We start from the raw sequence: 16,809 nt of genomic DNA on the forward strand, positions 1-16,809 counted from the left end.
GAAAACGCCATTTTTTGACTAAGCTCATTCGTCATCTACGAGGCAGAAGGGACAGTGCAAACCAAAACCAAAATGAGTCACGGCTTGCTGGGAAACCAGTGAAACCAGTCGCACATTATTGCATGCACACGCTGCCTATTGAGCTACAGCATTATAATCTAACATCTTAAGCACTCTGCATTTATCTGACTTCAATCTACTTTAGAAACAGTCCGTAGATTGATGTGATATGTAGAAATGTACAGTTTTTGTTCTCTTTATAAGGCATGCCATTGTGATTCCTTTCTCAGCAGGTCACAGCGTCTGTGTCACAGCTGGAGTTGCTGATAATGCTGCAATCCTCTGTAAATGTCCCCGGACAGTTTCAGAAGGCCACGGGTCGCCTTTGCACAGCAAAGCAAACAGTCAAGCGAGGCTCTTCACACCGGAGGGAGGGTTTCACTTTATTATACACCTGCAGCTTCTTCACATGGGTTCAAATAATAGTCGATAAGATTTGGAGCCTGCGAAATGAAGTTAGCTACACAGAGAACACAGCGAGGGAAATTCAGGTTTGTAAATGAGTGGAAAAGATTTGTTGTCGCCCAAATTAAATCAGCTCGAAAAACAGAGGGAACGTGCTTCTTCTGAAGACGGGATTCAAAGCATTAAACTGCGAGTGATATTCTCGGCTCTGAAACTTTAGTTATATTTGCCCACACACTTTTGCAATAAGCACCCGCAAGTTGCAAGTGGGAAATTTTGGCTCCCATCTTTGGTCTGGGGGACAAAAAACACACACACACCAAAAAAAAACAAAAACAAAAACAAAAAAAACAGGGCCAATATTGATTTTTTATTTAACATCTGCAATTTTTTGCAGTTTTCTGAGCCCATACTGAGGATCCACAAGCAGTTTGGGTTTCTCCAATTCAGCTGGCAAAGGTTCATACTAACATCTTCTATCTCAGACTTCTAATACTGTCTTTTGTGATATAAATGTCGTCTTTCTGCGTGAAAGAGCTGACCGTAAAATATAAAATATGTATGGTGTGCAGCGCAGCCACCATTTGAATGAAGCTGGTATTTTTATTAAGCACAAGCTGCACATACACAAAAAAATACATTCATTTAACCATCTGTTGTGTGACACTAACTTTGGTTCATAGAAGACATCTTAAGTTTGTTAGAAATCATAGGATGGTGTGTTGATATGTGTGCGTGTGTGTTCCTGAACACAGTACACAGTGAAACATATCAAACACTCTCACCTTAACACAATTAAAGCTAAAGTGCAGAGGCTTTGTTACAACAACAACAACAACAACAACAACAACAACAGGCATACAGTAAGTGACTCCTAAACACGCACTAATCAGATGACTTAAAGAGCCTTTCGCCTACCTGAATAAAATATGTTTTGCTGCCACCTGGTGGTCACAGTGATAAATTATTTGAGCCTGGATTTACACCCAAGTGTGGAACTTTGTTTGCACCGCCGTTTTTTTGTTTGTTTTTTAAATTCTTTTGTTTTTTGCACAAGTCATCTGTAAGGAAAAAAAATCTGGTTCTTATCTCAAAACTGTAACATGCTTAAACTTCTTAGAAAATAACTGAGATAAAAAGCTGAAATTCTGACTTACAGATGACAAAAAAACCCTTTTTTCAGTGGCAGAAACAAGCTTCCATACTAAAGACATTTTCATTATGAGAAAAACAACAGATGCATGCCTACTGCACAACACATAATACTTAAATTGGACCACATTACAGCCACCATGTTCTACTTAAAATATCACTTCATTGGCCTCTTTAGTCGCCCTCTTTTAACTCTGACATACATTTTATGAGAAATGTTTTCAATCGCCGTCTAAACATACACACGAAGCAAACTCACTAGTTAATTAAAACAAAAAAAAAAGTTCAAACTCTTTTAGAAAAAAAGACTAACCCCACATGGAGTTGTACTGACATCAGTTACCATGACAAGGAGTCACCTGAATTGGAGCATTTTATCAAATTCACACTGCGCACAGTACTCAGTAGCTACCTTGAGTTCTGTTTCAATATTACATTTACTAACATCTAGTTTTAAGGCAATCAGATATGGCTATGCTTATAGCACAGGAGTCACTGTTTGTGCATGCTCATGCATCTGTCTCTTTTTTTGGATGGAGACGAGTACGCGTGTCAAACTACTGCACTGTGAAATTCTCTCATGATTTACTGCACGTGTTATAGTTTTTTTGCCGGGAATCGCTTGACTAATAAATGATTGTGTATTCAGAGTGTGTCCGGAAGTGCTAAAAAACCCCAAACAAACAAAAATAAAAACACAGTAGCTGGTATGTAGAGAAAAATGGTGCTGTTGCACTTATCCTTACTCACTCATGGGAGCTCAGACTGTGCATTAAACGGCAGATGATGACATCAGTTTAAGTTTAAGTTCAATTCTAGTGAAGAGGAGGCAGTGCAGTTTTCTTGTCACACTCTTTTTTTTTTTTTTTTTTTGGCAAAAACCCTCCATATTGAAGTGCCACTCTGACACTCTGTTGCCTTGTAAGAAAAACATCTATTTGTGGAGTCATTTCTTTGCTTTTCTGTGTGTGGAAATAGTTTCAGTAGCATAAAGCTGCCTTGCTGCCGCCACAAAAGAATATGCCTCCTGGACATTTAGGGTCAAACGTAGATGCCTTCAGGGTTGAGGGTGGACGAGACGGCGCTCTGAAGGGCACGAAGGTCACTGGGTAAGAGACGGGAGGAGCCGAGTCGTTTCAGGGAACCGCACTCCGTCTCTGCAGCACACAAAAAAGAGATGGTCATTTAGCTGTGAGGGGTATGAACATCACTGATATATGATTCTGATCTGACATCCCACAAGTGATTAAGTATCAAATGAGAAAAAAAACAAACTATGTTACAGCAACCCAGAAAGAGGAAGATGCAAGGAAAGAAGACGACGATGCTAAGGAGCAGCCAAAATAAATAAAGAAGACAAAGAGAATGGAGAAAGTTTTTTTATGTAAAAAATGATGTGATTAAAATAAAAACAGAGGATTTTTCTTTGGCTTTATATTGAGAATTCCATTGCTGGTCCATGTAATGGGGCAGTCCTGCCTCACGTAGTCTAACAGGTCATTCTCAGTATGACCATAAGGTGGCACTGTGTCCATACACATCTAAAAGCAATACAGTATGTAGAATGCCTCAGCTGCAATCAGCATTTACAGTAAACTAAATGCTTTCAAGAAGGTGGTGATCTTGTAGAGTTTCTGTCAGTGTGTACGTGTATTTATACCGCTGCTGATGTCTTCTGATGGTTCAGCCGGCAGCACAGTGACCTTGGTACCAGTCTGCTGAATGAACTGCTGTAGGTTGACCTGTCGAAGCTCTTTTGTCAGCTGCTCCAGCTCCTGCTCTTTCTCCTATAAAGGAAAAAAAACACCAGGATAATAAAATGAACTGTATGCCTAGTCTGATAAAAGTACTGCACATGAACAAATCCACAGCTTACCAAAGCTTTCGAGTGCAGGAAGTTACTCTAATGGAGGTGAATTTATTAGGTCAAAATGAAAAAAAGATTGATGTTCTGCTCAGGATCTCTCCAGAGTCATAGTGTAGTTGAGCCAGCCAAAGAAAAGTATCAGCTCACAGATGATTACACAACTGCAGGCAGGGGATTGCGTACTTATTCAGGCCCCTCTCTAATCAGGCAAAGAATGCTGCTAATTCCCTCCCTCCCATTCCCTTCTCGTCACCTCACGCTTCCCACATCTTACTGGACTTCACCCTACTTCATACTAGGATGCATGCAGGCAAAGATCCATCGCACATTGCTGCGAGCCAGAGATAAGGCTGTGCTTCACTGCCCACAACTTAATGAGCTTAGATTTCTATGGTTCCACCTGTGTGCTGAGGACTAAATTTTTAAACCAGCGTCAGCGGAGCCAAAGTTTTCCGACTTCTTAATAAGATTTTTTAAAACACTTTCTTGAAATCTGAATTCTTCAGCCTCTTCCAAAGTTAATGGGAACACAATATTTTAAGCAAAATGCCAGGATGGGCCTCTAAAATAAACAACTAAACAGTTGAGCTGACCTGTAATCTCTTGCCTGACTGGCTGAGCGAGCGTTCCAATGCCCTGCAGCTGTTCTCCAGCCGTGCTGTTTGTTGGCTCTGCATTTCCAACTCTGCCCTCACTTTCTCCAGCTGGGCTTGTACCTGAAAGCCAGAGTGGAAGGGAAGTCAGGAAGCCAGCGCTCATCGCAATTTTCCAGGAGAAATATGCAAAAGAAACTCAACCATGTAGGAAGACTTTTTCATGCTTTGACATGTTTTGAACTTGAATAAAAAGTTTTTTAGCTCTGCAAAACTATTCATCCAAGTTTAGAACACATGTGTCGGTTTAACAAAACATTTTTCTCAACACAACTTTATTTAAATAGCATCAAAACACAGCAGCAGTTGCCTCAATGTGCTTTATATTGTAAGGTAAAGACAATAATACAGGACAAAGATATGGTGTGGAAGAAAGACCGATTAATAAAAACTAATGACTAAATGCAAAGTGGTGTATTAAAACATAGTAAGTGACAAAGGTGACCGAAGAAGAAACGCTCAGTGCATCATGGGAATCCCCCAGCAGGCTAGACTAACTGCACCATAAGTAAGAGAGGATTCAGGGTCACCTGATCCAACCCTATATGCTTTATCAAAAAGTTTCAGAGTAACATTTGAGAGTGAAGTGCTCTGTTGGAGTGATACGGTACTATCAGGTCATTAAGATAAGATAGGGCCTGATTATTCAAGACCTGTATGTGAGGAGCAGGGTTTTAAATTCGATTCTGGATTTAACTGGGAGCCAGTAAAGGGGAGCCAATATAGGAGAAATATGCTCTCTCTTTCTAGTCCCCGCGTCAGTACTCTTGCTGAAGCATTTTTCGATCAGCTGAAGACTTTTCAGAGAGTTTTTAAGACATCCTGATAATAAAATAATCCAGCCTAGAAGTAATAAATGCATGAACTAGTTTTGAAGGAAATATCCTGGTAAAAAACCACAGCATGAGTCCTCACAGTGTTACTGGAGGCCAGGGTAATGCCATCCACAGTAAGTATCTGTTTATGAGATCGGTAGAATGTCCCAAATGTTAATTTTTCAATGACTGCACCTCTTCCTCATTGACCCTTTGTTTCAGCTCAGCCTCCTGCTGCAGTCGCTCCTGCTCCACACCTGCCTCCATGCTCTGGAAAGTAAATAAAAATCTCATTTTTCCCAGCTTCCTTCTTCAGTTAAAGCAGCGTGTTTGTGTTTTACTGACATTTATAGATAAGAGGTTTAACTCGTAAAACCATCAAAACAGGATCTGGTGAAATCAGGCAGCTCGTGATGCTAAGTTCACCTGTATGCGAGCTAGATACTCCGAAAGCTTGGCTTCACAGTCGCGTACGCGGCCCTGCAGCTCGGCTAGCTGTTGCCGCAGCTGCCACTCGCTCTCCTGCTCTATCTGCAACTCGTTCTGCCAGAATTCCTCCTCCTCCATCTCGGCGTCATTCCTCCTCACCTGCTGCTCTAAAAGCAGCAGCTCTTCCTCCAGGTTTCCTTCCTGTAAGGCATGGGATTAAAATATGATGTAGGGATGTAAAAATAAAGATATTGGAAGACATGAAAGTTTAGGGTGCAGACGATCTGAAGATCAGCACATATGCAAAGTTTCTCTCAGTGACTGCACTGGCAGCTGTGGTTTTACTCACATCGCTGGCCTCGCCTGTGGCCTCCTCCCAGTCTCGCAGCTCAGCCTCGCAGCCCAGCAGGCGGCTTTCCAGGGCCTGGAGTTTGTTTCTCTGCAGCTGCACCAGTCGGCTCAGCTCTCTGGCCGGACTCCCAGGTACAGATGCTATTCCACCTCCTCCAACTCTGCTGAGGTTTAAACTCACACCGCGCTGCTGGAACTGTTTGACTAGATGCACAGACAAAAAGGGAAGACTAAGATTAAAAGAAGGAAACTGAACCATTGAAGCTAGCAAAGAAATGACTGGTAAGATCATGGCTAATATTTCAGCTATACACACCATCAGTATCTCTGCTTTTTCCAAATATTTCCCGCAGACCCTTGGTGCTTCCTGTGAAGGTCAAAGATTTGCGTTTGGGTTCCTTTCGTTTGAGCGACCTGTCTGTCCCCGATGGACGGAGCTTGGCCAGAGGTGGAAGGCTCTGGCGGTATAGACCTCGTTCTGGGACACGAGCCAGCCCTTCAGAGGTTGGCCGCTCGCTGACAGACGGGCCGGTCCGCTGGAGGATGAGCTGCACGTCACTGGCATACTGGCCCCACTTGTTCAGGGACACTACAGGGTTTTCATTTGGAGCCAGGTGGCGCTCTGTCTCCCGCCATTTCTCGATCAAAGTGTATCTGCCCGTCCGTCCTGGGACAAAACAAGAAGTAGTTGAAAGGTCCTGACATTTTATGACAGCTTTTCACAATCAGTGGAAGAGAATCCTACACGAAGGGTTTGTTTTTCTGGGCTCTTTTCATTGCAATGGAAGGGGTTCTGCTGGAAGAAGGAGATGTGATGTTAATTTACCCCTCCTTCCCTTGATGTTCAACAGGTTTCAGTTGAAACAACCTTTATATGGTGCAAGCATTTAAAAAGTTTTCAATTTGTGGGTGAAAATTAAGTTTTACTTGCAAAGTATGTATAATGCATAATACTGGAAGTTTGCCCCACTCTTCTTTAATTTGAGTCAGTTCTGTCAGAGGCTGGGTGTGTGACCCAGTGCTTTCAGTTGGTTTTGATCACTTTTGTTATATTTTGAAGATCATGTGGAGTTTTGGATTATTATTAATTGGCTGTGAATTGTAGTCTGTTTCACCCTGGCCTTCTGTTCTAGTTGTTATGTATTTCCTGTCTGCGTGTTTCATGTTGTCAAGTCTGTGTTGTCTACGTCTCACCATGTTTCCTGTTTTATTTTGAAAGTCTTGTGTTTCTTTGTTCGATGCATTTAGTTTAAATCTTCTCCTGTGACGTCGTTATTTTCATTTGATCACCTCCTGTGTGTATTTAGTCTGTGCGTTTCACTCAGTCGTGGTTAGGTAGACTGTTTACCCTCCCACCATGTCAGTTCCTCGTCCGGCATGAGTCAGCTCAGGTCGTGTTCATGCCTCATGTTCTTGCTTCTTCATAGTTTTCTGCACGTTCCTGCTCTGAATCATATTTATGTTAGTTATGACAGTTTTGTCATAGTTATCATTTTTCAGTTTTCCCAGTGTAGGTTTTAGTTTACGCCCTTTATTCTTTATCCATGTTCAACCAGCCTGTAATAAACTGCTCGCTTTTTGTTTAAAACTTTAGTTCCTCTCTTCAGTGTCTGCTTTTGGGTCTTCTTCCTCTCTTCTCATGGTCTGACAGTGCAAACCACGACATCTTGGTGGCTGTTTATGTACCCCCCTCTGCTAACCCCACAGCTGCATGTGACACTATCCACTCTGCCATAGCTCGGCTACAGACTCAGCACCCGAGTGCCTTTATTGTGATCTCGGGTGACTTCAACCATGTATCACTGGACAATACACTACCAACATTCAAACAATATGTGGACTGTCCCACCAGGGGAGAGAAAACTTTAGACTTACTGTATGCTAACGTCAAGGATGCATACAGCTCCTCCTCCCTCCCCCCACTTGGTAGGTCAGATCATAACCTGATTCACCTCACCCCCCGCTATGTGCCAATTGTGAGGAGGGAACCTGTGACCACCAGGACTGTTAGGAGGTGGTCAGAGGAGGCAATAGCGGAACTACAGGGCTGTTTCGAGGTGACCGACTGGGAAACACTCTGTGAGCCTCACGCCGAGGACATCAATGGGCTTACTGAGTGTATCACAGGCTACATAACTTTCTGCACCGACTCCATTGTTCCAGCTCAGACTGTTCATTGTTACCCAAATAACAAGCCGTGGGTGACTAAGGACATCAAAGCCCTCCTCAACAACAAGAAGAGGGCTTTCAGAGGGGGCAACAAAGAGGAGGTGAGGAAGATCCAGGTGTTACTAAAGGACAAGATCAGAGAGGCTAAGGACAATTACAGGAGGAAGCTGGAGTGGAAACTCCAGCAGAACAGCATGAGAGAGGTGTGGAGGGGCATGAAGACCATCACTGGATTCAGGCCAACCAACAGCAGGGGAGCTGAGGGAGGTGAGAATAGAGCCGACGAGTTGAATCTGTTTTTCAATAGATTCGACACCACAGTGTCTGCTCCCACCCCCACAACCTCACCTGCAGTCAGCCTGGAATCCAGAGCCACACCACTGTGCCAGCCTCTCTCTTCACATGTTGCCTCCTGTGAGATTCCTGACACCCCTCCCCCACCCATCACCTTCACTCAATACCAGGTTGAGATGCAAATGAGGAGACTTCACTCAGGCAAGTCTGCTGGACCAGACGGAGTGAGTCCCCTTGTCCTCAAGGCCTGTGCCCCCCAGCTGTGTGGAGTCTTTCATAAACTGTTTATGCTGAGTCTGAGTCTGCAGAGGGTCCCGGTGATGTGGAAGACATCATGCCTCGTCCCTGTACCAAAGACGCCACGCCCCAGTGGCCCCCAGGATTACAGGCCCGTGGCACTGACCTCCCACATCATGAAGACCCTAGAAAGGCTCATCCTGGACCAGCTGCGACCCATAGTAAGACCACATCTGGATCCCCTTCAGTTCGCTTATCAGCCTCGTCTCGGAACAGAGGACGCCATCATCTACCTGCTCAATCGTGTCTACACCCATCTGGACCAGCCGGCGAGCACTGTGAGGGTCATGTTTTTTGACTTTTCCAGTGCTTTCAACACCATCAGGCCGACCCTCCTGGGTGATAAGTTAGCAGCGATGCAGGTGGATGCTTCTCTGGTGTCCTGGATTGTTGATTACCTGACAGGAAGACCACAATATGTACGTCTCCCACAGTGTGTGTCTGACAAGGTGATTAGCAACACAGGGGCACCACAGGGGACTGTCCTCTCCCCCTTCCTCTTCACCCTCTACACCACAGACTTCAGCCACTGCACAGAGACCTGCCATCTTCAGAAGTTTTCTGATGACTCTGCGGTGGTTGGATGCATCAGCAGGGATGATGAGACAGAGTACCGGGCTGTGGTCGACTCCTTTGTCACGTGGTGTGAGCAGAATCATCTGCAGCTCAACGTGGCAAAGACCAAGGAACTGATCGTGGACTTCAGGAAGACCAGGAAACACTTGACCCCTGTTTCAATCCAGGGGGTCAGTGTTGACATTGTGGAGGACTATAAATACCTTGGAGTACACATTGACAATAAACTGGACTGGGCTAAAAACACCACAGCACTTTACAGGAAGGGCCAGAGTCGTCTCTATTTTTTGAGGCGACTGAGGTCCTTCAACATCTGCCAGAAAATGCTGAGGATTTTCTATGAGTCTGTGGTGGCCAGTGCGATCCTCTATGCTGTTGCATGCTGGGGGAGCAGGCTGAGGGTCGCAGATGCCAACAGACTTAATAAACTGATCCGTAAGGCCAGCAATGTTGTGGGGATGGAGCTCGACTCCCTCAAGGTGGTGTCGGAGAGGCGGATGCTGTCCAAGATAAAGACAATGTTGGATAACACCTCCCACCCACTCCATGACATGCTGGTCAGTCACAGGAGCTCGTTCAGTGAGAGACTGAGATTACCGAAAAGCACCACTGAACGACACAGGAAATCATTCCTGCCTGTGGCCATCTCCCTGTACAACGCATCCACTTAACACACTGTTTGCTGCTACAGCTACACATGTTTCTTTTCCAAATATTTATTTATAAGTGACTTATGTATGTATGTATGTATGTATATATATATGTATATATTGTACTATTCTTAGTTAGCGTATTGTCTGTCTTGTCTTAATGTTGGTTTAAAATGGAGCACTGTAACAAAAAATAATTTCCCCCAGGGATCAATAAAGTATTCTGATTCTGATTCTGATTCTGAAGTTCAATGATGATTGCAGGCATTTGTTTATGCACCGCTCTCTTAAGGTCGTGCTACAGCATTTCAGTCACCTTGAGATCTGGACTTTGACAGGCTTTGATTCTTTTCTTTTTCAGTCATTCTGTTTTAAATTAGCAACAGATTTTGCCGCAGATTTGCTGCTACGCTCAATATCATTGTCCTGAGGTATGACCCAGCCCAAGCTTTAGCTGTTGAATAGATGTCCTCACATTTCTCTAGAGTATTTTGATATACAGATGAGTTCACGCTCGAGTTGGTGATCTCATACACTTGATATGAGGTGTTTGGGTTTTCTCCAAACATGGAGCTGTGTATTATGGCCAAATATCTCCATTTTAGTCTCATCTGTCTAAGGGACAGAAGTTAAAAGTTACAGAAGTGGTTTTCTCTCGGCAGCCCTCCCAAACAAGCCTAGTTTGTTCTGTAACTTTCTAATTGTGCTGTCATGAATATTTCACATGCTAACCAAGGCCTGTGGAGTCTGAGATGTAGCTCTTAGGTTCTCGCAGCCTCTCTAAAAAAAATTGCATGGTCTGACCTTGGGGTGAATATCCTGGGATGTCCACTCCTGAGAACATTAGCATTATCCAAACGCATACCTTTATGCTCAGACCATCAAATTGCCAAATCTTATGCTTTTAAATAAGTGCTCACACTTGCGATTAATCCGTTAATCAAGTGAATTTGATTAGTAGCACCTGGCTACTACTTGCTTAACTCTTGTGGAACCAATACAACTTTTCCACAAGACTATAAGAAAGTTTGGTGCAAACTTTCTTTTTGACATGACCACACTAGCTGTGATGTCCCCAAACTAACTTGTTTAAAGATGATAAAAAAAGAAATAAAATGTTGTCTAGTCTTTCTGGAAATGTAAGTGAACATCAGTTTTCATGTTGACAATTTCTTTTCTGAAGTAAAAACAATCACAGTGTTAACACATTCAAATCTGGGTTCACATTACTTTAGAGGGAAAACTATTCACTTAAATTCCACAGTGAGTGATAAAGAGAGTCATTTATCTGTGCTCTCTTTAAATCTTTTACCAGATCACAGTTTTGCCTTTGTCCGTGTCATCCCTCAGCTTTAAACATTTGCTGAGTAACATCAACAAGGGCTGAGAATGATTCAGCTCACAGATATCCATTAAACACCCTTCTGTATCTGGTTGTGCACCCTGAGATGTTTCAAAAATCACATTGCATGCTGTCAGAGTAAACACCCCGTGGAACCTGTGAAAAAAATCAATCCAGCCTTGTTAAAATGATCAAAATAAAGTTCAATGTGTTTTTGCAAAAAACGACAGACGAAACAATGACAAAAGGCTTTTTCACAGCTCTCCCACAGGCTGCACCACTGGCAGATACAAAGGACTTTACCACGGTGTCTAATGCAGTGGGAAAATTCAAGTCAACAAACAGCGTTTGTGTTAGCCAAAGAACGGGGTTCAGTGGTTCAGGGCCTTTTGTGTGTGTCTCCTGTATTTGTATCTGTACACATAAAGATAAGAGAAAACACTGCCAACTGCACAGCCAACCCCCTTCTTCCACAGTAAGGGTCCTTATAAAAAGAGCTGCATTCATCACTACAGCCATTCAGACTTCAAAGCAGCTTGGCCAGGACAAAAGGCACAGCGAGCACAAAGGACCGTGCCATAACTCTTCCTCTGCTGTCACTGTGAAAGACCCCCACATTTTAACTCTAACCACTGGGGCTACTGAAAAATCAAATATTGAATGTGTTCCTCTAAAAAATGTGTACACATGACTAAATGTCATGATGCCAGTCTTAAATTCACAAATGCAAACGAAGAGGCTGAGCATGAACTTATTTCTATCAACTGTCAACAAAGGAAAGACTGCAGTATGACTCATCGTGTTTCACAGAGTCCCGTTATGGTGAAAATCTATTTGTGCCCTCTAGTCACTTTTCATTTTCAAGCCACTTATTTCCTCAAGTGTCTGCATGTATGTGGCCTGCCAAATACTGGATGCAACCCACATAACAGAACATCCCAGCATTGATTTATGCAGGACAAAATATAATTTGCACTGCTTTTCCTGGACTTAAGCAGTAAGCAATATTATTTTACTTTCTAGAGACACAGGAAGTAACATAATGTTTCTAAGCATTTGCTACCTGTGAACAGGTTATGTTGTAGTGAGTAATTTGTAGCTTACCAATGGCTTGTGCCAAAGCGATGACCACTTCCTGGCATGTGGTGAACTCCGTGACCCCGCACACAATGCGCTGCACTCCGTCCACCCACACTTTTAGCTCCATGGCCTTCATTCCTCCACACCACAGGGAGCCGCTAGAGATTCTTTATTTTGCATCCTGGAGAGCGAAAAAATAAAAAGTTCGGTAAAATAAATCATGTTTAACTGTTAAGCATCACTTAACCACTTTTCACTCCTACACAAGACCCTTAAAGGTTCGATTATAAATATTTTTAGTGGTGGATCCAACCTGATATTACACGCAAAGTGTGTAATAGACAAACTTTGCTTCTCTTAGGTGTGAAATGGACGTGCATGCTTAAGTTGCAGTATATAAGCCAACACTACTGACCAAGGAAAGTATGAAGTACATTCCAGGCTCTTTCTATGCCAGGTAAGATGACGTTTCTTTAAAAGTTTGACTGTTTTAATGTTTCCTTTAAATAAATAAGTGTATGTGTGTGTGTAGGACTATTGTACAGCTTCACCTTATTAACTAGAGATAGTTTATCTGAATTTCAGGAGCAGGACCACACCCCAAACACTCCTCTTCCAGTTATACGTCTATAAATAACTACTTGTGCCACACACACACACACACACACACACACACACACACACACACACACACACACACACACACACACACGTTCTGTTGACTCTTCTATGGAGGCATAAGTGGTCAAGAGTTCGAATTATACTTATACAGACAAGCCAACCTTTTTCACACGATCAACTAAGATGGAAGCAAATCCCATCTTTGGCTTCAGCTAATGTGGCTAATTTAAAAACCTTTCACTTCTTTTCATTCCACTTTTCAAAATGCCTTTTCTGCTTCCACAATCTGTTGTCACTGCTAATCAGTGTTGGGACTAACGCGTTATTAAGTAACGCGTTACAGTAACTACGTTATTATTGTGGTAACGAGCACAGTAACTAGTTATTATGCCAAAACCGGGAACGCGTTACTCGTTACTGGGATTTAAATAGGCTCGTTATTCGTTACTTCGTGTGGTGGCTATCGCGGAGCTTCCACAGATTCAATAACATTAGTGTAACCCAGTAGAGAAAACTACCTTTTGTTATTTTTTTCTTGTTTTCGTTTTGATTGTATAAATGTATTTTCATTATTTTATTTTGAAAAGAAACATTTATTTTGAAAAAAGGAAGTGTGATCCTCTAGCAAACTTTATTTTCTGTTGCTGGATCACAAGGGATAAATGCCTTTTTCATTGGTTGAAGGTGGTTTTAGCCCCGTCTTCCGAAACACCAGACCATCATTTCACATGAGCTAGATCTTTTCGCACGTGGAAATAGATGAGACAGGTCACGGATAGCTCGTGCGGAATTTTCTAACATTTTGGTGAGTTTAGCCCATGGGTTTGAAAAGTTAATAATGTGTTAGTCTGTTGCTAAAAGTTGTTTCTTCTGTTCATACCGATTCGCGAGTGGTAATTTGCTGTTTAAAAACGGTTGAAATGCTGTTGTGGTAGGATTTGTTTAGCATACTTGAAGGATGATTGGAAAAATGTATTATCTTGCTGGTTATACCTATTAATCATAATTTCATGGTTAAAAAGAGAACAAGAAATTCATTTGTTGTTTACATGGTTAAAATAATTTCATGTATAACGAGAGATATATTCAAAGCATGCATGTAATGTATTACTGTGGTAATGTGAAAGAAATGTGAAAAGAGATAAAGAACTAAAGCTATAGCTGTGATACAAGAGAAGAAACGGAGCTGGCTGTGTACAATAATGTTAATATTGTTGTGCAGGCTAGGTTTTTTTCCCTTGTCCGTGTGGAAGGAACTAAGATTTTGGATTCCAATGGATTCTCTCCGGATGGAGATGGCGAGCCTGAGCCCAGACTGAACTTTGCAGAGGAACTTACTCTTCTTCCTCGACGGAGACTCCCAAGTGGTAACACACAAACCACAAACGAAAGAGAACAAGAACTAGACTAAGAATTTTTGACTTGACAAATGACCAAAGACAAAAAGACAATTGAATATTGAGCTCAAACGACTATTTTTGGGGTTATTTTTGTTTTGCCGGCTTCTTCTTCTTATTGTTATGGTTATTATCACTACTACTGTCAATGTGGAATTTGTGTCGTGTTTATTTCATTTTTGTGCAAAATAATAACTGTTGCTGCTCAAATTCCTGTCTCCAGCCATTTCATTCTGCATTCGCCTCGCTTTCTATTGTAGCCCTGCCGAACCTAGCAACTGGTCCGTAGTTTGGCTGTCCTAAACTATTTAAAATGAGTCAGTGGTTACAGTAAGTCTTGGCGAGCCAGCCAGGAGGCTTTTTCTCATGTGATTACAAGTATATAACGCACCCCAAATGGACCGTCTTGTTGAACGTGAATCTGTTAAAGTCCCAAATTCGGTGATCGTGAGCGAAATAGCTGGAGATGAGCAAATTGATGAGGTGACTGAATTCCTAAAACAGTATGGGTCAATCTCAAGAGTCTTAAAGGTAGATGATGGTAAATCTGAGTTTATCTCGAGTGTTGTTGTTGAGTACAATTCAGGTACTGCTGTTGATGCTCTTGAGCCGTTACCTTACAACCACATATCCGATAGCGGGGTTAAGTATAGAATACAGTCTCTTGCAAGCGTATACACGCGATGTGTGGGGAATGATACAACCAAGTCATATCTCACTGAGTTAAAAAACCTAGCCAAAATGAGCGGCCGAGGGTTTGCAGATGTTCTGAAAGACATGATGTCACAGATAGCTGAATCAATCAAAGAGCCTGAACATGATCAATCAGAGCAAATTGACTTACCTGAATCTCCCTTGGCTGAGTTTCAGCCTTCAGCTGTTGAACCCAGTGTTGATGGTGCACAGCAATCGAACCAGTCAAATCACACTGCAAGAAACCCAGCTCATAGTGTACCCACCATACCTGCACCTGATTTAAACCCTCCTGAGGTGCAGCGTGTAGTAGTTGAGCACATTGTGAGAAGAGATGATCATTCAGTGCAACATTTTTCACAAAAACTCAGAGCTTTTTCTGGCAAGGACCCCCGGCCAACCTATGAGCCAGATTATGATACTTGGCGTTCCAGTGCTGAACTAATCTTGAGTGACACTTCCATGTCGCAACTGCAACAATCGCGAAAGATTCTTGAGTCTCTCTTACCCCCGGCAGCTGACGTAGTTAAGCACTTGAACCCAGACAGCTCACCTGCAGACTACCTTCAAATGTTGGATTCTGCCTATGGGACAGTTCAAGATGGTGGAGAGCTTTACGCCAAATTTCTTGACACCTTCCAAAATCCAGGTGAGAAACCGTCGTCATACGTACAACGCCTTCAGGTAGCTTTAACTCACACTGTAAAACGGGGTGGTGCTTTAAGCAATGATGTTGACAGACTCCTTGTCACGCAGTTCTGTCGTGGTTGCTGGGATGATTCCCTTTTAAATGCACTTCAACTAAAACAAAAACGGATAAACCCCCCATCTTTTCCTGAGTTGCTTCTCTTATTACGCACAGAAGAAGACCAAAATGCTACCAAAACAATGCGAATGAAGCAACATTTGAACATCACGAAACAAAAAGCGACATACCACCTCCAAACAGTCAAAGGCTGCTTAGACGAAAATGAAGACACAACCACCTTAAGCTCAATTAAAGAACTCTCAAAGCAAGTTGCAGAGCTCCAGGCCCAACTGGTGCAGCTGACCGCGAAATCAAAAGCGCAGAATTCCAGATATGCCTCCCATACCAAGTCTAAAGAAAACCGAAAGCCAGACAAAGTGAGCAAGGAGCCCTCAGAACGAACAGTTAAAACTCAAAGTACCCCACCCAAACCGTGGTACTGTTTCCAATGTGGAGAAGATGGCCACATCAAGCCAAACTGCGAAAATGAACCAAACCCAGCCCTAGTTGCTGAAAAGCGCAAACTGTTTAAAGAGAAACAGAGGAAATGGGAGGTTGAGAACCCTCCAGCCACTAAGGAACAGTTAAACTGAAAACAGTCTCTATTGCGGGGCAAATGGAGACTGCAGCCAGGCGATCATGTCCCACTAAGTACATGCAACATGCTAACTGTAAGCAATCTGTCACTAAGCCACAGAAGTATAGTCTGCCAAAAGGGTTGGTTGGCTCTAAATGCACAGCAGTAGTTAGCATTTCTGGCGTTAATGTAAATTGTCTCCTGGACTCAGGGTCACAAGTGACCACAGTCGCTGAGTCGTTCTACAAACAGAACTTTCCAGATCAAAATCTTAACCCACTCTATGATCTTTTGGAAGTGGAGGGTGCTGCAGGTCAGCCCGTCCCCTATTTGGGTTATATAGAGACATGCATTACTTTTCCAAAAGACTTCTTAGATGCAGAGATGGACATACCAACCTTAGCTCTTGTTGTTCCAGACACTCATCCAAACAGTCAGACCCCAGTGTTGGTGGGAACAAACACGCTTGATGTCCTTTATGAAAAATTTTTGGACCTTAAGACTTCTGACTACTTACCTAGTCCTTGCGGGTTTAGAGCCCTGTTGAAAACTCTAGAACTAAGACATACACAGAACAAAGATGGGAGCATTGGGTTAGTTACCCTGTCAGGCAAGGCTACAGTTGTAGTTCCA

At 42.8% G+C, this 16,809-nt stretch overlaps 1 protein-coding gene across 3 annotated transcripts in view; it reads right to left on the reverse strand.

The window, feature by feature from the left end:
- Positions 1 to 1,290: 1,290 nt before the first annotated feature.
- rassf8b (Ras association domain family member 8b) overlaps positions 1,291 to 16,809 on the reverse strand; it is a 46,688-nt gene continuing 31,169 nt past the window's right edge. For 2 of the 3 annotated variants that reach the window (XM_086269450.1, XM_086269449.1), the window contains exons 2-9: positions 12,165 to 12,321; positions 6,049 to 6,399; positions 5,731 to 5,936; positions 5,379 to 5,582; positions 5,148 to 5,222; positions 4,078 to 4,200; positions 3,278 to 3,404; positions 1,291 to 2,774 (exon numbers count right to left, since the gene is read on the reverse strand). In XM_086269450.1, coding sequence (XP_086125576.1) covers positions 2,659 to 2,774; positions 3,278 to 3,404; positions 4,078 to 4,200; positions 5,148 to 5,222; positions 5,379 to 5,582; positions 5,731 to 5,936; positions 6,049 to 6,399; positions 12,165 to 12,276 — 1,314 coding nt within the window. In that variant the 5' untranslated portion in view covers positions 12,277 to 12,321 and the 3' untranslated portion in view covers positions 1,291 to 2,658. The remainder of the gene's footprint in view (positions 2,775 to 3,277; positions 3,405 to 4,077; positions 4,201 to 5,147; positions 5,223 to 5,378; positions 5,583 to 5,730; positions 5,937 to 6,048; positions 6,400 to 12,164; positions 12,322 to 16,809) is intronic. The other variant, XM_086269451.1, reaches the window with a different exon arrangement.

This window comes from Aulonocara sp. 'chitande type north' Nkhata Bay, linkage group LG17 (assembly GCF_057382095.1).
Source record: "Aulonocara sp. 'chitande type north' Nkhata Bay isolate Kocher_YH1m ecotype deep benthic linkage group LG17, A_spYH_male_GT1.1, whole genome shotgun sequence".
NCBI classification, from domain to species: Eukaryota; Metazoa; Chordata; class Actinopteri; order Cichliformes; family Cichlidae; genus Aulonocara; species Aulonocara sp. 'chitande type north' Nkhata Bay.